The following is a 23,559-nucleotide window of genomic DNA, read 5'->3' as shown; positions in this document are numbered from 1 at the left end:
TGAATAGGACTCCTCTTTCCCTCAGCAGCCACTCTCAGCAAACGATTTTTCTTGAAGTATGAGAGGAAGAGGTCATGGTAGAGATATAAGGGAGAAAGATGTGGCTTAAGCTTTACAACAGGATCTTACTAGAATTCTTCCCTCTCTTTTTTCCACATCTATCTACCTCCTAAAACCCCCAGATCTCAGGTACTTGGCAGCTCTGCCACTTCGCTGGCAACTGGAGGGCACAGGGACTGTCTCTGCCAATAGTGAGAACAACCAAGTGACACCACAACTCAGAGAGGGGATGAGGACAGAGGTGTAACAGCACAGTGACAAAGGGTGATTCAGACCATGGCACAGAATTAGTAACACCAGTACTATGACAGTATTGTGTAACAACTGATGTGCAGAACAATCAGGTGTCATGCTTAGAGTTACAACACTATGGCAGAATTGATATTCTGGACAATGCTGACCACAGAATGCAGAAGGTGTCTGCAGTAGGTTATCAAAATAAGCTTCAGGGCTATTACAGGAGCTGATGGAGAGATACAAATCTCAAATCACTAAAATAGGCACGTCAAATTTTCCTATTTTGTTCATTCCATCCTAAATTCACCTTCTACAAAGTTGAAATGAGACATTCAATCCACAGATCATCCAAGATGCCAGGGAATTAAATACCTTCTCCTTCCCATTATACCCTAAGTGGTCCAGGGTGTGAAATTCTCATGCAAGCAACAGGCCTAATTCTAATCAAACCAGAGAATACTAGAAAAGTGTCCTCTCCCCTTAATATGCCTCCCTACAAAAACAACCATTAACTCCCGTGAAAAAAATCAGGTCTGTGTCTTTTTTACACTGAGGACTGCAGCGTTCAACACAGTACTGCAGGTAAAGTCTCATCAGAGCACAGCAGAAACGCCTTCCTCGACCTGCCGGCTACACTTCTCTTGATGCAGCCCAGGCTACAGCTGACTTTCTGGGCTGTAAAACGCACACTGCTAGTTCACACTCAGTTTTTAATCCACCACTGGCCCAGGTCCTTCGCAGCGCCGTTCTCATTCCACTCGGGGCGCAGCCGGTGTTTGTGCTCGGGACCCACAGACGCGTGTGCAGGGATTTCCCCTCACCCCGGCCCGCGGCAGTTATCCCCAGCGCAGCCCCGCTGGTGCTGAAACAGTTTATCATGGGGAGATGCCCAGGCGCGCTGTGACAGGATAGGAGAGGAGGGAGGAGCGAGGAGCCGCTGCCCCAGCCCGCGGCGGGCTCCTACCTGCTGAGTGAAGTAGCGGGTGAGGTAGGGGCCAGTCGGCGGCGCGGTGCCCCAACGGCGGTAGCGGGAGGAGAACAAGGAGCCGGCTGCGCCGGTCAGCAGAACAAACAGCCAAAGCCGCAGCATAGCCAAAAGTTGCAAGGGCCGCCCGCCGCCCCGCCAATTTATAGCAACCCCGCTGCCCCCGCCCGCGGGCTGCCCAGGCCGGCCCCCAAGGGGAGCGGCGGGCGGCAGGACCCAGCGCAGGGAGCGAGGTTGAGCGGGCGCCCCCAACAGGCAGCGCTGTGCAACCCACCCCCGGGGCGGGCGGGGTTATCCCCGCCACGTGCAGGGGTGGCACTATGGAGTGGGGCTTTCCGATTGGCTGCCAGTCGAAAGTGCCTGTCACGCGCACTTTCGGGGTTGGCTGCGGCGGCTCGGATAGGGGAATTCGGTCGAGCGGCGTCCTGCAACGAGACGGCGATTTGCTACTTGAAACACGTGACCCGCACCTCTCGACGCCGGCTGTGCGTAACAGGGGCGTGTGAGAACGAGGCTGGCATTTTATTGGAGAGTGGAGCGGCCCTGCCGCCAGGCTACGTCACGATTGGGTGAGCACCGTTGCGTCCCCGCCCTCACTAACTCGCCCTTCAGTCTTCCGTGCTTTCCTCCGCGCTTGGGGCACTGCGGCTGTGTGGTGCAGAAAGCGCTTCCTCGGGGCCGGGGGAACGGCCGTGATAACCGCCTTCCGGCGTTTTCTTCCTGTGCGGGCAGCCCTTGCCCCGCGCCCTACCATTTGCATTGAAGCGCGGTGCTTGGGACCAGGAAACGGAGACTCCGTTTGGTCATGGGGTGCTGGAACAGGCCACATGGGTAAGAACGATAATATTTCATAACCGAAGCGTTTTCTGAGTTGCGAGCAAAGCTTAAAGTGCCCACGGCAAGGCCAAGTGCAGCGTTCACCACGGCTTGAATCGGAGTAATCCGAAGCAAAACAGTGTCAGGGCAATGAGTGGATTGAAAGCAGCGCTGTGGAGGGGGCCGTGGGGGTACTGGTGGGTGAAAAACGGAGTAACTGAAACAAATGAACTGAGAAACTGAATGTGAGCCAGCAGGTCAAGGGAGGGGGTTCTACCTGTCTGCTCTGCTCCGGTGAACAAAGGACGTGGAATCTGCTTAAATGAGTCCAGAGGCTATGAAGATGATCAGAGGAGTGGAACACCTCTCCTATGAAGACAGCTTGAGACGGCTCCAGGGAGACCTTATTGCAGCCTTTCAGTACTTAAAGGGGGGAGGGACTTTTCATCAGGGATTATAATGACTAACAGTTTTAAACTGAACCAGGGTAGATGTAGATTAGATATAAGGCAGAACCTCTTTGCTATGAGTGTGGCAAGGCACTGGAACAGGTTGCTCAGGGAAGTTGCGGATGCCCCATCTCTGGAAGTGTTCAGGGTCAGGTTGGATGGGGCTTTGAGCAACCTGATCTAGTGGAAAATGTCACTGCCCATAGCAAGGAAGTTTGAACTAGATGATCTTTAACGTTAGTTCCCTCCAACGCAAACCATTCTATGATTTTGTGACAGTGCGTTACTGAGGTGGGGTGAAGCCAGTGCAGCCTTCAGCATCCTTGTGCTGTGTCAGCTGCCAGCTGGCTTGGCCTGGCATCTCATTGTCAGCTTCTGGGGACGTCATGGGGCTGGAGTGGGAGAAGGCTGCTCAGTAAGGAGTAAAAACTACAGTGCGAGACCTGTTATAACTCTTCTTGTGTGTTTGTTTTGTTGGGTTTTTTCCCCTTAAGAAAATTTTAAAGCAATGCGTCCGCGAGAGGGCACCAGGCACTGATGGAAATCTCAGTGAGACTGCAGGGCTGTGGAAGGGGAAAATTCTTGGGAGTCTGGCAGTGGGGAGCATCTGGAATGTCGTGTGATTTCCCCACCTGGGATCTCTTTGCCCTATCCTTTTCAGCTTATGTCCAGATAACTACTACTATATTTCTACCAAAGAGAAAAAGAAGCTCTTACCAGAATCTGTGTGAATTCGTCCAGACTGTGCTTTACCTCCCATATTCCGATGGAATACTTGAAGTATTTGCTGTGTTTTCAGGGGTTTGTGGGTTTTATTTCATTTAACCTCATGTTGTGATGTTGTTATAAAATAAATCAGAAACTGATTTGCTAGAGTGCTGTGCTCAAGGATAGTTCTAACAAAGATCTCCTAAGTATAGGTGGGAATTTGCATGATTTATCTGCAATGGTGTGCAAATATGAACACTTCCTTCTTGTGTATCTTTACTTTTTTTTTAAAAAAAAAGGGTTTATTAAGGTTTATAATAGATGTTGCCTTACTTGAGTGCCCATTTTCAAACGCAGGTAATATTTCTTGAGGGTCACCTTTCAATATGTTCAAACAACCCAGCTAAAAGCAGTTAATATTATTAGCATATCATGAAATGAGAACTCTTTGAACCATTTGGACTTGTTTCAGGTGATGCTGTGAGCACATGAATAGCGTAAGAGGACTCTTGGCTGCCTCTGTAATTTCCATCCAGGACTCTTGCTTTGTCTATCCTGCCTGTCAAAAATGCTTTTCTAGGCTGATACTGGATTCTAGAAGGTAAGTCCTGTTTTGGGGGTCATTAACTGTCAGAGGCCTTGGGGGATCTTAGTTAGCTGAACACAAGTTAGAACAAATTGGTGAAAAGCCAGCCATCATAGAAATAATTGCTAATTTCAGATATTTGTTACTTACCACTGTTTAGATCTCCTTGTATTCCAGTAGCATCTTGGAGGTCATCATGGATCAAGAATTCTATTACATTCAGTGCCATGCCTTATCAAATGGCAGCTTAGAGTAATAAAATGATGTGTGTTAATAGCTTCCCAGTGCATCCCCTGCAGTCCAGTTCTTCAGTGCTGTTTCTAAGCTGGAAAGCATTGGTTGAAAGCCTCTCCAAATCAAGTCCTAATTTTTTTAAATGTCTTCTCATTTTATATGTGCAGTGCATCAGGTCTGATGCATCAGCAAGTCCTGTATGACTCTTCCACTTACTGTGTGTCCAGAAATGTGTAGACTTTCCTTTTTACTCCTGTTATATGAAGTGTGTGACACATAGAAGAACAGTAAATCAATGAATGTCAGCACGAAATGGAAGGAGCTGATTTTGTAAAGCAAGAATATCTGTTGTTTCAGATGATGAAGTAAAAAGATAGCAGTGCTGGTTGCTGATATTTTTTTAACTATTATATTTGAGCTACAGGAAGAAAAATCTTAAACCAGAACAAAGCCTGAAAAGAAGGGTGCAGGGAACTCAAAATTACTCCCCAACAGGTCATTCAAAGCCCCACTGTGTCACCTGCTTCACAACAGGCCAGCATTCTGTCATGATACAGACCCCTTGCTGAGCCTGTCATAAGATTAATGTCTCAAGGAGTAAAGAAGGAATCTTAAAGTTTGTAAGGGAATATTTGATATATTATAGTAGTGTTGCTTTTGGCTGCAGATGTTACCTCAGCAGTGATTAACAGAAGTTTATGTACTCAATCTTTTTTATCCTTTTACTGCCTTGTCAGGTTTAACTGTCTAAAATGTGGCCGCATAGGTGAAGCTAAAGATGCAAGCTACAGATATAGATTATCCCTAAAGATTGCTGACACTCATGATTTGTTTGAAATTACCGTGTTTGGAAGTTGCTTAGATCCTTTCTTTGGGGTCACCGCAGAAAATCTGCAGAGGTAAGGAATAGGTTGTTTCTAGCTGCTGCTTTTTCTTCAGCCTAAAAAAATGGATGGTAGGGAGACAAATGGGAAGAACCTGCTAAAGTGCTTTCTTCTAGCGTTTTCTTCCTACCCATCAACCTGAGAAAATGCTGAATTTTAGTTTCTTCCTGAAATATAAACATTTTGAGATGGATTACTTCTGTGAAACAGAAGAGATCCTCCACTTGTTTGCTGAAGGCAGCTGCTGCCTGTTGAGTTTCACAGCTTGGTTGGACTTCTTCCTTGTGTCCTTCCTTCTTTATTTGACATTATTGATTTGCTTTTGTCTGGTGTCATGATTACTAAGCAAATTGGCTTTTCCAGAGATTTAGGCATATTTTTTCCTCAAGATTTTAGAATACAAATTTTCAGGCAAAGATAGAGTCTGTTCGTTTGGTTTTTTAACAGTTTGGATTTAAAAAAAAAAATGTGCATCATATGACTTCAATATGACCAGATCTTCCTTTAGCAAGGAGGGATTTCACGGAAAGCCTTTCAGCCCCCAGAGCGTGACCACCCACATTTTAAGCTTCAGATTTTCTCATATGTGAAACTGCTAGGATGGGATGTTCAGGTTAATCACTGCTTCTTTCTCTGTGTTACTTTCCAATGCCTTGTGTTACCACTGAGTCAAAGGTGAACACTTTCAAAATCCCAGATTAGCAGCATTAATAGCAGTCTGATGGGAGGCATTCTACACTAGACTGCTGTGCAAAACAAGAGTTATTTGCATGTCATAATATGGACATTGCTGTAAAGATGTGGGCAGAAAGGATGTGTAAGCAGTAGCAGCATAGTGACAGCATTCTACTTTCATTGTGTTGATACAGAAATCACAGCCGGGCAGGGAGCACCTGAAAGTTGTGTGTATATTAAACCTTTCAGTGTGGTTGTTTTGTTTATTTCTATTTCACTAATACATGAAGTAATCAAATCTATAGGTTCGTGGTTTCCTGTTTTCTCCTGTGTTTAGTTCAAGCTGCCACAGCATCTTCTCTTTAGCATGTCTCCTACCTGTACTACTGCTAAGATGCTACGTAAAGCTTCCTCTGTTGGCCCAATACTTCTGTATGTATTTACTCAAGGTGTATTCAAGACTTCAATCAGCTGTCAGGAGAAACAAACACAGATGCATCTCCAGGAGTGTTGGTTCAAGCAGTGGAAACCTGTTTCATTGGAAAAAGATTTATATTTGGAGTGAAGGTAACTTTTAATCCACATTACTCTCTTATAGTGAATTTTTTCATTAGATTGTAGCCAGCTTGGGGCAGAGATAGAGTTATCAAAGCATCATGTACAACATCTTTTTTGGAATTTGAGGGAAATTTAGGGCTAGGGCATGGGAAGGATTCTGCTCCTCTTCCCCCAGACTTCTGTGCTATCTAAAATGATTCCCATCCAAAAGTCATCTTGAATGGCAGTAGTCAAGCTTGACAGCTTGTCAAGGCTGTTCTGCAGAAAACCTGAACAGTGCCAGCTCCTGTGCATAGCAGTAACAGCTTGCAGGCTGCAAAAACCACGTACAGCTTGAGCAAGAAGCAGACTGCTTTTTTCAAGCACTTCTCTACCTTTCCTGTGCTGCATAGTCTTCTGGTGCCTGAACTGCAAGGAGAAACACATCCCCTTGCAGCATTTTGATATTTGTGGATTTAAGAGCATGTTTTAAAATGTTGATAAAGCACAGCTGTTCAGCATATGCATCTGTGGCTCTTTTATGAGTTTAACAGATTTTGAACTATTAGTTCTTAGTAATATTTCCATAGAAACAGTCTTCTAAGTTCTCCCCAAGTGGTGCTTGCATAGTCATTCATATTATGAAGTCTGTGAGCTAAATCCTGCCTGGCAGGTATTTTTCTGTTCCCACAGGTGCCATGATGTTTGTATCTGAGCCGAGGTTTTTCTGATGCATAGCAGGTTAAGTAATAGAAGTTGGAGGACTTTATGGATTAACTTTACTTAACTGGAATCGTTCACCAGCTCTCTAGGTCTGATGCCTGCGCAAATAGAAGTAATCCTACATGTCAAAGGCCTTGTGGCTGCTTCTGCTCACACAAGGCCTGAACACACATTCAAAGAGTATTTGTTGAGCCTTTAGCAATTGACATTTCTGTACACATTCGAAGACTATTTATTCAGCCTTTGGCTATAGACATTTCTATATAGTTGTGTTCAGCTATGCATACAGTTGCTTTCACCCAGATAGCACTCAGAATCAGCATAACATGCCTTCTAAAGTCCTACGTAGCAGGGTATTGTCCTCAGCTAGCAGTCTTCAGCCTCAACCTTTGCATAGACTTGGGGAGTAGAAGGGTTGTTGAATTCGAAGATGCCAGATGTTATGGCTTCTCTGGCATTGCCAGACCTTAAAGGGGAGGTGAAAAGGGTTTACCCACTTCTCATAACCTTAGATAATTGCCTCTGCTTTTTAATGTCATTTTTCACCTGTAGTTTCTGTGTGGAGAGTTGCAAGCTCTATAAAGAATTGCATCCAAAGCTCTTTTGAAACACTCCAGATAAATCTGAGAAGATGGAGGCTGTAGCTTATTTGCCTTTCAGGGAGGTAGCACATAGAAAATGTCATGCTGGCTTTGATAGCTGAGCTGCCAAGTCATGTATCTGGAGTGCTTTGCTTCAAGTATTGCCCAGTGCCCCCTAGATAAAAGGAAAGTATTGGCCTTGGGTAGCTAGCCATTTGCACTGAGCTACACTGGAGGGAGCTCAGAAGCACCCAGTGCCCTAAAGGGAGGAAAAAATTTTCTGAGAAGCCCTTTCTTAGATTTCTTGGTTGTTTTTCCAGTTCCAAAACTCTGTAATTGCAACAAGCAAAGAACCTCTCAGAATGATGCACTTCATAGCACTTGCCAGTGCTTCTTTCCCAGGGAGTACTGCTTTGCGTGACAGACTGGTTTGTTTTCTCTTCTCTGCAGATCCTGACAACAAGCGAGACCTAAATTTAAGCCTAACTTGAGGCCTGCGTTTTTCTGTTTGGTTTGGCTTTATTTAATCACAAAATAAAGCATTGTACTAAGGCTTTTTTTCTTTACCCCCCTAGGGCAGTGGAAGGGAAGATGGAGGGCATTCTGCTGCCAGCAGCATCTTGCAGAACTGTTCCAGAATTAATAGAAGTACAAAAAAACTTACAGCTTGCCAGATCTTCCTGCCAAACGCCGCTGTTACTGGCTTTACTGTTATCAGCTGCTTCCATCGGCTCCTGCAGTTGGCAAAATCCTGGAGCGCTGATAACAGCTCATGCTTACCTGATGCATCTTCAGCTCCAATAGATGAACCTGTCAGTGAGCTCAGCAGCTTGTCTGGCCTGAGCAGAAACTCCTGTCTTGTTCAGTCTAGTGCCAGAGAAAGTTTCTTAGGGTCCTGGCAGCACTCCTTCAGCCTGACTTCATCTGTTGCTTGGGTAACAGCAGAAGACTTTCCTGCTCTGGAAGTGGGAAAACTGGTGAGTGAACAGCATGAACAAGAGGAGAGGCCTCTCTCTGCAGAATTGTGCAGTGTAAGCCTCAACAATCAAACTCTCTTGGATCCGCAGTTTTTCAGCTCTTCTGTGAAAGAAGGGAATAGAGAAGAGGATAATGAATTGAGTTTGCAGCCTGGTCAGACTGACAGTATCTCTGCAACTGATAAATTAGAGATAGTATCCTCTTCAAAGACTGACTGTTCACATGGGAATGGTTCCAGGTTGTTACAACATCCCTCACAATTTGAACTAAGAAGGATTTACCCAAAGGCTAATAGTAGAAATTATTCTTGCCCAGAGAAATCCCACAATTCCCTTTTTCACAAGAGAGATTCCTCAGCACCTAATTGCATAAATGTAGCTGGAGTGTCTCAGATGGACTCTGTGCTTTGGGATGACCTCCCATTCTCAGAAAGCCTCAATGAATTTTTAGCCAGGATAGAAGATGGCAAGAGTGTTGTAAGATCACCCAGCCTTGGTGCAGGCAAACAGGCCCTTCTTGAAAGCTGTGAGTTGGATATAAATCTTAGCAAATCTTATTCCAGGCAAACCCTAGTAGCTGGTGATTTGCCTGAAGCAAGTGTCTCGGGGAGAATCTTGCCACTAGCAGAGAATGATAGTTGGGAAAACAGGTTGCTTGCTTGTTTTGAGTCAAATGGAAATCCTCTGAGTGATGATACGTCACAGTGTGAGTCTTCACCTAATGTTTCAACTTCAACTGATAAAGAACATGAAGCATCTTCCATTATACCTAACCCTCATCTGCCTGTTCCGTCACCATCCTTGCCAGTAATATCAAAGCCTTCTGTTTCTGAGAGCAGATTTGCGCAGCCCAAAGAAGCAAGTATTGACATTTCAAAGTCAGCATGGTCTTTTATTAGTCTGCAGTGCACTGCTGAACGGGGAGAAAGCTCATGTTTAAAAAGGAACAAGGCAGCTACCTCTGTGCTTTCTGCATACGATAGCTGTTTAGCTGGTTGTGAAAACAAAGAAAATTCTTCTACACCAAGCCAAAGAACAGATCTTACGTTCACAGGGGTATGGGACTTTGATCCACCCAACAGCACAAGAAGAAAATTAAAACCATTGACAGAACTGTCAGAAAATATCTTCAGGAATGTTAACAGGAGAGAGATGCTGTGGAACAGTATCTTCCTGGAAGGCAGCTACAATGCTTCTGCTGATCTCTTTGATGCAAGTGCCAGAGAGGTAGCAAAACCTGTAGAATTCTTAAATAAATCATGCAATTCTTTAACAGAAGAAGATACTTTGACAGAAAAGGTCACACCTCCTGAATTGGTGCTTTATCCTGGAGATGGTCTCTGTAAGAGCTCAGAACTGAGCTCATCTCTACACAGGTCTCCTCCTGCTTTCAGTAGGCAAAGTACACCTGTAACTTACTCCTTTTGTAATCCAGAATGCAGTTCAGTCAGTACTCAAGACTTTGTTCCTTATTCACAGTCAACTCCTATGACAAAACCTTTCCAGAAACTATGGCCTGTTGCAGAAAGAAGCAGTTCTGTCACCATCTTCACCCCTAAAAACCCCACTAAGATCCATTCCAGATGCAAGAGATCCAGGTCTTCCTTTCAAAACACTCTGCTGCAGCAGTTGACTGACAGGTTAGTGAAATGGGAAAAGCCAAGTAGCAGGGAAGACAAAGAAAGTTACAGCTCTGCTTCACAGCAGTTCCCTGACAGCCAACCACTTGCTGACTTCGAGGAGTGGATCCCTCCATCTGCAAGCAAAAGGTTGAAAACAAGTGCATCTTCAAACTTAAAGACAGTTAGCTGGGCTGCCACCTTGCAGTTGACCTGTGGGCATGGTAGGAGGAACCCTAGTTCTGAAAGCAAAGAGAACAGTGAAGATGGTGCATGCTTCCAAAATGAGGGATTAAACCCTGGGGATACAGCCAGGATTCTAACAACTCCTGTGGCTGCAAGTGTCACCAAGCCCTTGTCTTTAAATGATGCCGTCCTGGAAATTTGTTCCCCTTCAGAAGGCAGGAATCTCCTCTCAAATACAAATTGCTCAGGGGGTATACTGGAGGCAACTGGCTGGTCTCCGGAGTTGTTCTTCCAAGCACAGACCCCTTTTTCCAAAAAGCCAAAACACTAAAAAATATTTCTATAGTATGGGATTTTTTAAATTATTTTTAAGACTTTTGGGAATAAGGCCAAAAGAAAAGAAGAAAAAGGACTATTATGCACCTGTTAGTGTGTGTTTTCCTAAGATGAGTTTTTGTTTGCAGATCTTTGTACCACAGAATTTGCAGTTGCTCTGCTCTGTTGTAAATCAACTCTAGACTGTGCAATAAAAACTTTGTAGATACCTGTTTAGTAGATCTCACTTTTATCATGTGCAGGCAGGTGAAGGGTTTTAGCATTCAGTGTTGTCTTTTCATCACAAGAATAGCTCTGGAGTCCTTGTTCACAAAGAATTGTTTTCATCAAAGAATTTCAAATGCTACATGAATTTGTGTCCTGTGACAGAGTGGAGTTGGGTGAGAGGGTTGGTAGCAGCTCCCAGTTTTCCCAGTTTTCAAGGTAAAGAATGCTCCTGACAGCAAGATTCCTGGCAGTGACTTTCCTTTTTGGGGATTCATGATTTGGGGTGTTCCGTATCCTTCATGGAGGACAGGAATCTTGGAGCTGCTTCTGTGACCTTGAGGGTGAGGTCCTGCAGAAGTATGTGGGCACAGAATCTCATCAGCCTGAAATGCTGACTTGTAGAAGCAGAAATGGGCATAAAATTAGCTACTGCAATTCTTTTGAGTTGTGGAATGAGTATGCAGCATTTACACCATGGCTGGTGATAAGGAATCTACTTGGTTGATTTTCTACTCCAAGACAGACTTTACTACGTTTCTGTGGGCCTTAAGCCACAGCAGGGCCTCAATTTCTCATGCACCTACTTACGCCCCAGACTTGGTGTTTGTTCAGAAGAGTTTTGGGTCCGTGCACACAAAGAACAAGCTTTCAGGTTATAAAGTCACCATCTCTGCCTTAGGAAAGCTGAAACGTAGAATCACAGAATTGTCAGGGTCAGAAGGGACCTCAGGGATCATCTAGTTCCAACCCCCCTGACATGGATAGGGACACTTTCTACTAAGTCAGGTTGCCCAGAGCCTTAACATGCAGGGATGGGGCTTCCATTACCTCCCTGGGCAACCTGTTCCGGTGTCTCACTACCGTTATGGTGTGCTGGTTTGAGGCCAGCCAGAACATCTCTTGCCCCGAAAGGGACAAAAGAATGACACACGCAAACGGATTGGAGAGTGATGGAAAGTTTAAATGGAAAAGCAATTGGTGAAACTACAGAAAAACTACACAGCGTAGTGGCAAAGAACATCCCAAAGCATACAGAGTCCCTTACATAGTACCCAGAGGCTTCCCAATCCTTCCCTCCTCCCACCTGAGGGTCTGCCCAAAACCCCCAGGGCTCTTCCTTCCCCCCTCCCACTGCTAGGCAAGTCTCAGGCTGGCCAGGTCTGAGACTGTCCCCCCCTCCCCCCCACTCCATTCTCCTCCTGGCATTAGGCCTAGTCAGGCCTAAGAGGCCTGAGATACCCCCCCGGCATTACCTGATAAGAGAGAGCATCTCCCACGGGGCAGAGAGGGAAGAAAGAGGAAGAGAATGACTCTGCAGATGGCTTTATAGGGTGCAGGACTTATGGGTAGAAATACGCCGTTTCCTGTGTCCACCCCTATAGGGTGGGCACCCAGGACACCAGAGGTGTATCTCATGCAGCAGTGGCAGGGGGGCACCCAGCCCAAACTGCCACATATGGTGAAGAACTTCTTCTTTCTAACATCTAATCTAAATCTACCCTCTTCTAGCTTGAATCCATTCCCTCTGGTCTACCACTACCCAACACCCTAAAAAGTCCCTCCCCAGCTTTCTTGTAGGCCCCCTTCAGATGCTGGAAGGCCACCATAAGGTCTTCTCAGACCCTTCTCCTTTCCAAACTGAACATCCCCAACTCTCTCAGCCTGTCCTTGTAGGAGAGGTGCTCGAACCCTCTGATCATCCTGGTGGCCCTTCTCTGGACACGTTCCAGCACGTCCATTGCCTTCTTGTAATAGGGGCTCCAGAACTGGATGCAGTACTCCAGGTGGGATCTCAGGAGAGCAGTATAGAGGGAGAATCACCTCTCTCAATCTGTTGGCCATACTTCTCTCAATGCAACCCAGGATACAGTTGGCTTTCTGGGCTGCAAGTGTACACTGGCAGCTCATATTGAGGTCTCATCTACCAGCACCCCCAAGTCCTTTTCTTCAGGGATGTTCTCAAGCCAGTCACTGCCCATCCTGTATCAGTTCCTGGGATTGCCTCAACTGAGATGCACTTGGTCTTGAATCTCACGAGGTTGTCATAGAAGTTGCTGAATTTAGAAGAGTGTTGTGGGGATGTATCATTTGTGCTCATTTTGTTCCTGTGTCTTTTACTTTGTGGTGTTAGTCACTGTTGAAGCCAGGGATAGAAGGGCTTGTGTGAGTCAAAGGTTTCTCTAATGTGCATTCACTGGGTCTCACCATAGGTACCTCACTGGGGCAGCACACAACACTGTGTTAAGTCAGGGCTTGCCTAAGACAGCCAAGAGAAACCACATTTAGGATGGATGAAAAAAAAATAGATGTTTGGAATTTGAGCTATAATCTTAGTGTCCACAATATCTTTTCTATAAAATAATTGTGTGCTTTTTTATTTTGAGGACAGTCATGGAAGTATGATGTTTAGTCTCACTACCTTGTCCCTTATCTGCTGTTTTTAGCATAGATCACCCTTACAGAACATATAGATAATTGTTACTGGTTTCTTGGTCTTTATCCTAAGTTCTGCACCTTATAATCATATTTATTTCTCACCGAGGATGGGAGGGAGAGTATTTGAAATCAAAGCAGCTGCTTCTGCAGCTGAGCAGGGTATAAAGGAGATACAGCCTGTCCTACCAATGTATGAGTGTGCTGGAATGAAGAAAATGGTTCCTCGTGGCTACACAGCAAGGATGCACAGGTAAATTCACTTTACAAATTAGTTTTTCCATACCAGTCCATGCCGGGTTTGGGGTTTTTTTTAACAACTTGCAGATGAAGAAATTGAGGCACAAGTTCAGTGTTTAGAAAGCATGGAACCTAGCTTTGGATATCACTGAAAAACTTTAACCAGCAAACCATCTTTTCTCATTCCTGTCCTACGCAGCAAGATACTCAAACACAGCCCAGTTATTCCTGGTGTTTAAGAATGCTACAACAGTCGGTGGTGATAGCAGGGGGCTTGGTGTTTCTTCCTACAGGTCTAAACCTAGGTCCCTGCAGTCCCTGGATCCTAGACATGAAAGAGATCATCCAGTGGTAGAGAAAAAAAAGAAAAGGCAAACTTAAACATAATAATTCAATGACCAAAGTAACTTCAAGCATCATAGCTGGGAGTGGAGTCATTTCTTAAGTGCCCTGCCGCTGACACCCACCTAAAGCACCATGGCAGCACATGGCAATGCTGTGTGGTAAGGGGTATTCAGATCCCTCTGATTCATGGCACAGCCAAAGGGATGTAGCAGTAATGGGAGAATGGACACAGACTTTATAAGCTGTTGATGACTTGCCCAGCTGGGCTTTAGCTCTGTACATGACAGCAAATCAGAGCACCAGAACTGCACCAGGGTTGCACAAGTCAGGACACTGCAGGGCTCCAGAGTGGGCTCAAGTAAACAATCCTGTGCTTGTGCCTGCATTTACCAATACTGTGTCAGTCCAAAAGATTTTATTTATTGCAAATAGAATCCTGGTTGATGAATCCATGTCAGGGGCAAGTGGAAAAGGAGTAAGAAATGTAGCCTGCCTGGAAATAGTAAATCTGCATTTATAGCTTATGTAGATGAAATAAAGGGAAAGAAACCATTACTTATACCCAAATCACTGAGCACAGGGAAGGCAATATTGGAAGGGTTTTAAGACATCAGTGCTCAAGCAAATAAAACTTGACACTAGCTGTTTCTGCTACAGCCTCTCTCATAATATGAGATTGCAGGATCACTGGCTCTTTAAACACTCCCTTGTGATGAACTGGACAAACATCCACTTTATCATGGAGGTTAGACCTGATCCAAGTGATACACCAGAGACCTGATGCGGGTAGCTCTGAAACACTGCCAGAAATTCTCCATCACATACCTGACAGCATCTTGACATGAGATGTTTCGTCCAGCATGAGTGATTTTATTCTGCAGACAATTCGTCCACATACTATGGGAAGTGATAGCTTTGCTGCAAGCTGATGTGATTATAATTATGAGCTTGTGCAGAAAGAATACAGCTCAGCATGTTTAATTCTGAAGGTAATAAAGCTCCTGGAAATGCATACTGGGTTTGTGGTTGATTCCCTATGCATAGAAATCCATAAATCAAGACTAGATTTTAAATGAGGCAGGAGTGTCTGTATGATAGCATTGAAATTAATGCAGGGCAGCTAGCTCTCCTGTGCTTTGTGCAAGAGGGCTGCACAGACAGTGAGACCCAAAAGTACTATTGTGTGACAGGCCCCTGTCAGCAAGATGACATCTTCTGGGCAAAGCTTCCCAAGTGCTCAGCAGGAAGACTCTGTACACGAGAAGATAGTGGAGAGGCAGTAAGCAGTCTTAGGTTTGCTCCTGTAGTCTTCCTCAGGGCAGTTTGTTCCCTTTATATAGGGAGCCCTCATGCTCCAAAAATCCTTTTACCCACAGCAAAGCCTGGCACAGGCTGTGCCTGTGCTGTTACATCTGCTGAACAAGAAGGTTGCACATCCCACTGGTTACATGCTCCTCGCAAGGAAGAGTTGCCACTCTTCGCTTTCCCCCTGCCTCTGCCCAAGAACAGCTTGATCTGGATTCTCTGTCCATCACTCCCAAAAGGCAACACACTCCAGCCCTCCCCTCTTTCAGTAACTGAAACACTCAATTCCCAAGCTGTATGAGCTTTCAGGATGTTCTCCTCCCCTCTCTTGGCCCACTTTGTACCTAAATGCATTTAGGTACTTTTCCGTCTCCAAAGACCTCTGTCATCACTAACTCAAATTGCCAGCTTCCTGTGGAACACAGAGCAGATGGTCCAGCCCTCATGTCAGACATTTACTCAGGAAGGAGCTTCAAGGTCAGTGGAAAAGGCAGTAAGAGACACATGGCATCTTCAAGCTTCACAGCTCACTTCTCAGGTGCTAGCAGAAGTCATCTTTGATGTGGAGCAGAGCACAAGGGAGGAAACCTGATCCCCAGAATAAGTCAGAGCATAAACTTTATATATTGACCAAAAGATTAAAGGCTTAAAATGGGAGATCATGCCCAGGAGGATTCTAGGACCCCAGAAAGGCAAGTCCTTTAGGAATTCAATAGAGTTCTGTGAGCATGAAAAGAGCAAGCTGAAGGCTGAAGAACCAGCTTTTTTTTAAAGGCACTGGGACAAAGAACAAAAGACAGCTGACGCATCTAACCATCATCTCCATCCAATACAAGCCTACATCTCCCTAGGACCAGAGTTTAACCAGCTCCAGGTTTGCAATGAGGGTGAACGAATATGCTACCTCTGTCAGAGACCACCCTTTAGTGACTGATACCAGCTTTTATTTGTCATTTCAAACTGCTATGATGCTTTTGAACCACCTTTTTCTTCTAGTGCAAAGGGGCATTGCTTCTATGGACAGCATCTCTACTTTTGCTGTTCTTGTGAGGTCTCAACGCTGCAAGAGCCTTGGTGTCCTCAACTCAAGCAGAAAAACCTTAGGACCATCAAGTGAACTGCTTGAAAGAGTCCAGCGCAGAGCCATAAAAGTGATTAACGGAGTGGAACATCTTCCTTATGAGGAGAGACTGAGGGAGCTGGGGCTCTTCAGCTTGGAGAAGGGGAGGCTAAGGGATGACCTCATTAATGTTTATAAGTATGTAAAGGGTGAGTGCTCTTCTCAGTGATGCCCAATGACAAGACAAGGGGCAGTGGGTGGAAGGTGAGGCACAGGAAGTTCCATGGAAATAGAAGGAAATTTTTTTTCACTTTGAGGGTGATGGAACACTGGAACAGGCTGCCCAGGGCGTGTTGTGGAGTCTCCCTCTCTGAAGATATTCTAAACCCACTTGGATGTGTTCCTGTGTGATCTCGTAGAGGTGATCCGGCTCTGGCAGAAGGGTTGGACTAGATGATCTTTCGAGGTGCCTTCCAGCTCCTGATATTCTGTAATTCTGTGAATCAGTCTTGTACATACTTTTAAGGCAACTTTGCTTTGCAGTTCAAATCAAAACCCAAACAAATCAAACACTTGAAACACCAAGTGGAAAGGATTAAACATTTATTTACATACAGATACAGATGTAAGCAATTTCTAAGTATAAAAAAGGACATTACAAATAAACATGAAGCATCATACATTCATCATCCTGGTCATCCAAAATACATTCCTTTCTCAACCCCACTGTACCACACTTGACCACAAGAACTTAAAAAAACCCCAACCAACCAAACAAACTAAAAACAAAACAAAAAAAACCCAGACAAGCCAAATGCATCTGACAGTCAATGATTCACAGTTTGGCAATTTGCTAACACCTATACCCTTCCCAAGGGCAGCACTACCCCTGCAACTCAAGATCAATGGTCTGACCAGCTGTAGTGCATTTTCTCCACTGAAATAGTTGTGCTTGATCAACAAGAAACACATCCTCTCCTCACCCTTCTGGCCACATGTGTAGGAATCAGGGTTCTTGCTAAAATTCTGTACATTGTGCTAAATTCATAATTGCTGGGGAAAAGACAGCAGACCTTTGTGAGAAAAACTGCAGCTCAGGAAATTCCTTTAGTGCTGTGACTTCCCTGGCATGGAAGTTGCAAACAAAATGCTGCTTTTTAGTGTTTAAGCAGGTTTTTTAAACTGCAATTCAAACTACAGCTGATGGTATGAAACATACTTTGTTCATGCTGTAAAAAAAAATTACGCGCTTCAATATTGATTTGCTAGTAATCAAAGCTGGGAGTGATTCAGGTTTTCTCCTGAGGAAATGAAAATGCCTTTATAATATCTCTAAAAATGATCATAGCTTTCAGGAAAGAGGAAGCGTTTTAGACTCAAGAACCTAACGGTAATGTAGAGCACAGCAAAGTTGTCAGTTAGATAACATTACAAAGGGAAACAAGCCAGTAAACATTATATTAAAATGCCTACTCAAAGTATTAATGAATTCAAATGAGAGCTGGGTGAGTCTTTCTGTATAGATCAAAGGCAGTTTGAAAAAAAAAAAAATCTCATGATCTGCAAATTCACAGAAGAGCCAAATATGTGCAGCAGAACAGAGTGAAGTGGAAATAAAAGAGGAGCAGAAAGAGCCTTGTCCCATATTGACAGCTGAGTGACTGCAGCTGCTCCAATCTTGGATCATGGGTAGGTTTTTTTTCCCTTTTGTAAACAGCTGTGGGGAATAAAATGGATGTGACATATCTGCAGTGCATCTTATTATGCTAAAAACCATGGCACATTTTGAACAACTTCTCTAATTTCCAGAAATATATTTGTCATTCCAAACCAGCACAGCAACAAGCACTGGGCTTCCTCCCTCCTCTCACATTAGTTGGCCTTTCTTCTCCCAAAACATTTACTTAAGAAGCTAGTTCCTTCAGTGCTGACTGTATGTGGGGGCCAGCAGTAAGGATTTCTTCCACACAGCCTGCAAGAGCTGAGGCAATGGCAGTGCCTGAAGTCACAAAACCTCTCCCCACCATAGACCAAACATTTTATTCTCACCCCATTAAAATGCCAAATCAGAATTCCCCTCTTCTCTGCTTCCCCCTCCATAAAGGCTTGACTGCTGGGGACACTGCAGCCACTATGCTTATGAAATGATGCAGCCTAGGCACTTGGGAGATATTCACACCACCACCCAATTGACAGCTCAGAATGACTCTCCTCCTCCACACAGCTGTAAGCCTCCCTGGATGGAGAGCAGTATCCACCTGCTCACTGGAGATTTATCCACTTGCACCAAACCCCTGTAAATTCTTAACATCTGAAACTCTTGTATTGGTGTCATGAGGGAAACATTGCTTACATGATGCTCTGGCTGAGAGCAGGCTTATCAATTTATTTAGGATTATGTTCATAGTAAGAAACTCAAGGTGGCACAGAAGATGAGCCACAGATGCTCTTCCTTCTATCTACAGTAGGAGTTGGATCCAGTGGTTCATGCAATCAGGATTGTTTCAAGTCAAAGATCTCCACAGTGCTTAAAGCATGAACAGGAAGGAGCAGATTCATTCATTCATACCAGAGCAATCAGGCTTTGAAAAGCTCCAAGGTTTGCATTCATGTGGCACCAGACACAGAACCCTTGATCACTGCCCAAGAAAACATAGGAGTACTTTTGACATTCATTCTCTCCCAGGAAACCACAGACAGTTAAAGCCATGACTGACACAGGGTTTAGCTATGTCAGATGCCTGTGGATCAAGGGCTGGACTCCAGCATCTTCCATGGTGCACTTACAAGCGTGCATGTCCTTGTGAAAGTTATTCCAAGATAAGTAGTGGAAAAAACAAAGGTTCAAATGTAAAGGTGGCATCTGCTTCTTGAGTTTAATTGTAGCACTAACCAGAGCTAAAATTATCTTCTGAGCTTGCTGGAAAAGGATAACTGCTTCAAAAATGTGGTCACATCCAGGAAGTGCTAACAGCTTGTTATTAATGTGCAAACAGAGAATCTCTGAGTACAGTACAACCAGCTCCTGTTTATCCAGACAGATGAGCTAAGCTCTTAACCCAGCCTGTACTCATAGAACCAATCTAATTTTTCACTGACAACATTCATGGCCTAAATTACACTCACTGCCATCTCAGTTTCTGCTGTATCTGGGTTACCTTTCCCAAATACTGTCAGCTGGGATGACTGGGAGAAGCAAGCATTAGAGATGAGGTTTTTTCCTGCATCTATGCCTCCCAGAAAACAGAAACACTCTCAACTCACATGGCAGTTCTTACTTCTGGTTTAAGTTACAGCTCTTTCACATAAGAAGTGGTGTGATGGCATCCATGGGTGATGATAGCCAGCTTGGCTAGATATAGTACAGTACAGAAAAGGAGACTTTGGGTGACTTTAGCAAGGTGGTGATTAATGAGGTGAGGCAGAGCCACACAGCAGTTGGCTGTGGGAGCCTTGCATCACAGTCAATGTGATTACCCTGTTTATTTCCCTAGCCAAGATAAATCCTACACTGAGGCAGATGCAAGATCTGTAACCTTTCTGGTACATTTAACTGCAGCTCAAGTGGATGATCACATTTCAAAGACATGGCCAGGCTTTACTTAGGATGCATTACTCACTTGTAGGAAATCAAGCTACTGAGTACTTCCCCACCACTCATCATCATTAGACAAGACTGTCCTTCAAAGTTATGACCCTGGGCTGCTTGTGAACACTAACTAGAACAATTGTTACCTACAGTACCAAGAAGACAGACTTGATGCAAGGAGAAAGGGTGGTGTTCAAGAAGCAGATTTGTTCAGAGAAAGAAGTAGTGTGTAAACAGAAGAAAAAAGCAGTTTAATGTAACATATTTCACAGGGTTTTCACTACTAGAAATTAATAGAGTATTTCCTTTGGCTCCAGTGGATTTTCTGGTGAGCCCTTATGTACATCAACACTTCAGAGAATTTCCATACTTCTCACATGGAATTCATAGAGTCCTCTAGAAACACTTTTAACTGAATTAACTCAAAAAGGTCTTTTGGTAGAGAGCAACTTGCACAAGGATATTGAGTTCTTTGACACTGAATGCGAAAGAATTTCAGATGAGATTCAGATTCAAAGCATCCCTCACAAAAGTCCAGAGCAATCAAAATCAAAGTCTAAGATGCATTTTTCAGAAGAGGATGGGAATGAGAAAAATCCTGACTGAGTAGAACCACCTCTTTACTTCACATTTTCCACTCCACAGTCATCTCTCCCATCGCAGAGTGGGCTGGAGCTCTCAGTCTGCCCCAGAGCAAGAAGAGAGTTTCTGTGACAGTGTCTCCAGCCATATCTGACCACGATGAAAGCACAGGTCCCCAAAGGGCCATGTATTCTCTGTGTTTGTCAACTTGTTTTAACAGCTGGAGAATTTAACAATTCAGTCTCTGACTACAGAAGTCATCCCAGCCCAAAATCTCAGCCTGGCTTACAGACAGTTCTCATACTAAGTGGAAAAGCAGCTGAACAAACAGCAGTCCTTAGGGATAACTAACAAGACAAATCCCAGCGGGTTTGACTATAACTAACTGCATCCCTTGTCAGCAAAAGCTTGAGACAGCCTGTTGTCCCATGTGTGTGCACCCACCATGCTTCTGCATCACTAATTTTGCCTTTCCCTCTTTTCAAATCACTGTCTCCTGTGTCAGCATCAGTCTGCTGCTGTTCTTACTGATGCTGAAGCAATTCAATAGCCATTAACCATTAAACCTAGACTAGCAGGAGCCAACTCTTAGCAGTATAGCTACTTCCAAAAAGACAAACAGCACCAGCAGGCTGACAGATTTTAAAAGGACTGTTTCATGTGTTCTGCAGCAAAGAACAAAGTATCTTGCCTGGCAATGTGTCATGTGTGGTTTTCATTAAATATAGGCATTTAGCATTCAGCACAAACACATATCTGACTGCTCGCTCCAAAAACTTACCTGTAGATCAAATCAGGACTTCAGTGCTAGAGGTAGGAAGAGGCACCCAGTGTTCCCTTCTTTCAAGTTCATAATTTCACTTTTTTTCTCTCATAACTTGTTGACCTGTATGGATCTTATTTTTTTTCTAGCACTTGGTCTCCCACGGGAAAGACAAATAGGAACTGAAGGGAGTCATGGCTTGTCTCAGCAAACCTGTAGTGTATAAATACCCAACACAAAAATACCAGCGAGTACTTGCATGCAGTGATCTGAAGCACAGAACATTTGGTGGTTTACCCAAAATCAGCCTGACTGAACCACTGGCTGAACTGGAAAAAGGAGTTTAGACCACCCATTTTACACAAGATGCTTTTACTCATCTCTGCAAACAAGTGTGCTAGATAAAGCAAGTATCTATTGACCATTCAGTATCAGCTTTTGCTTGGAGCTACTCATTGTGCTAAAAAAAAAAAAAAAAAAATCAGGGAAAGGTCTCATTATGGACTACTATAAGAATTAATATTCACCCAGAAATGATAATTACTCCATGGCTGTGAATACACACCACTGAAAACACATCATGATCTAGCAATGCTTTGCTTTCTTGAGAGCAGGGAATGTTTCCAGTCAAATTTGGCCCCATTATATCAGTTTTGCATGGCTTTAAGATACTCAACTCAGCCAGCATCACAATGCTTGTACTGACAATACTCTCAGAAATCCACTCCTCTAGCAAGGTATTGGCCATAGTTGAAGAGCTGATCATCAGATAATTGAGATTCGTATTTTATACCTCCTTCTATTTTTCAAGACTTTGATGACTATGCCACACCACTAAGTTGCCATTAGAAGACAATAAAGCTCCACTTCTGGTTGGGAAGCCTTCAGCAGTGGATCAAACTAGAAGAGAAGATAACCCCTCAGTGCTATAAAGGGGTAAGTGGATTGTATGTACGAGAGAGATATCCAAAGGTATAAAAAGATAACTCCTGCAAAGGATTTACTACAGTAAAATATCTTCAACAGGTAGTGAGTTTGTTCACTTCCAAAAAAAAGGCAAGTTCCAAACTACAGCTTTGGCTTATGACCTTATAAAAATGCAGCACATAGCACCACTGTTTACTTTCAACTTAAGACTACATAGAACAAACCTTGAAAGGAATCAGTTTAGACATGTCCCTGGAGAAGTCAGGGCTTCACTGTAACTTCAGCGCAACTACAGCATTCCAGCCCACCACAAAAGCACACCACTGTCTGTACACTGAGCCCTTACACAGAGGAGATTTGCTATCAATAAAAGAACCAATGCTTTGAGGTTGCTAGCAGGCAGCCAGTCTCCAAAACAGTCACCTGCAGGTTAGGAAAACAGTGGGAAAAGATACTTTGCCTTCTAGAAACCTCAAAGTGAACATCCAAGAAAGCAAAGTTAACCATTTCTCCTTGTTCAGTCATGATAATATGTTTGAGTTCAACTCCCAGAAATGCTTTAAGGAGCACTTCAAAATGAATTTATAACAGCACTCAGCAGGAATGAGAAGTACCTGTCCAGCTTCAATGCTTTTGGAAATCAGGCTGAGTAACCCACCAGTGATTTAGTAAACAGCCTCCTTCCTCCTTCAATAACTTGACCAAACCAACCTGCCCTATTTGTTCCCAATTCTATGCTGACAATTCCAGCATTTGGAGAGTAAGAGCTTTGACAGATTAAATATACAGTCTTGATTTTTGAGTACTACCTTACATGTAACCCCCAAGCCTTGCTCTGAATACCTAAAAGCTGTGCAGAATCAGCTGTCTCAGAGTTGGGTGGTCATCACAAGCTCAAATGAGGCTGAATTTGACAATCTGGGGAACACTCAAGAAAGACACTGCTCTTCAGCACAGGCTGTACCATATGGTCCAGCACAGCAGATGCCACCAAGTCCCACACATTTCTAAATCCTCTGGATCATTCCATGAGCAGAGACTGAAAAGGACGAGGGCAACGTAGCAGATGACACATCCTTCAACATCTCACACTTACAGAAGCTCTTTGTTAAGTGTTACCTAAATGGCAAACAAGCTTTTTGCCACAACTTCCATATTTCCCTTTTTATCACTAGCCATAAAAGAAGAAAGTGACCTAAAAAATAGCAAGAAAATATTTTAAGTGGCCATATGACCCACTGACTCTCCCTCTCTCTGACACAAAGTCAGCTCCCTGTCACAGATCAAAGGTACAACATGATACAACCCAAAGAAACCTTTCCAGGAAAATGTGAAAAAGCATTTTAGAATGACCTTTTTAATCTTCCTTTTTTTTTTCCCCCCTTTCCTTCTTATTTTTTTTAATTATTTTTTTAAAGAGGTACTTACTGGCAGCTTTTTATATCAATACAAAAGCTCTGTTATAATTTCAGTAAAAGCCAAACAATATTAAATTGATTAGCACTAAATTACAGC

At 43.9% G+C, this 23,559-nt stretch overlaps 1 protein-coding gene across 1 annotated transcript; it reads left to right on the top strand.

The window, feature by feature from the left end:
- Positions 1-3,743: 3,743 nt before the first annotated feature.
- Positions 3,744-10,661, top strand: DDIAS (DNA damage induced apoptosis suppressor). Its single transcript, XM_054384680.1, has 4 exons — positions 3,744-3,856; positions 4,813-4,974; positions 6,084-6,201; positions 8,051-10,661. Exons 1-4 carry the CDS (start codon positions 3,744-3,746, stop codon positions 10,586-10,588), a joined length of 2,931 nt encoding a protein of 976 aa, XP_054240655.1. The 3' UTR covers positions 10,589-10,661.
- Positions 10,662-23,559: the final 12,898 nt, after the last annotated feature.

The sequence above is a fragment of the Indicator indicator genome, chromosome 1 (assembly GCF_027791375.1).
Source record: "Indicator indicator isolate 239-I01 chromosome 1, UM_Iind_1.1, whole genome shotgun sequence".
Classification (NCBI taxonomy): Eukaryota; Metazoa; Chordata; class Aves; order Piciformes; family Indicatoridae; genus Indicator; species Indicator indicator.
The sequence above is the reverse complement of the archived record's forward strand: the minus strand, read 5'-3'. Positions and strand labels throughout refer to the sequence as shown.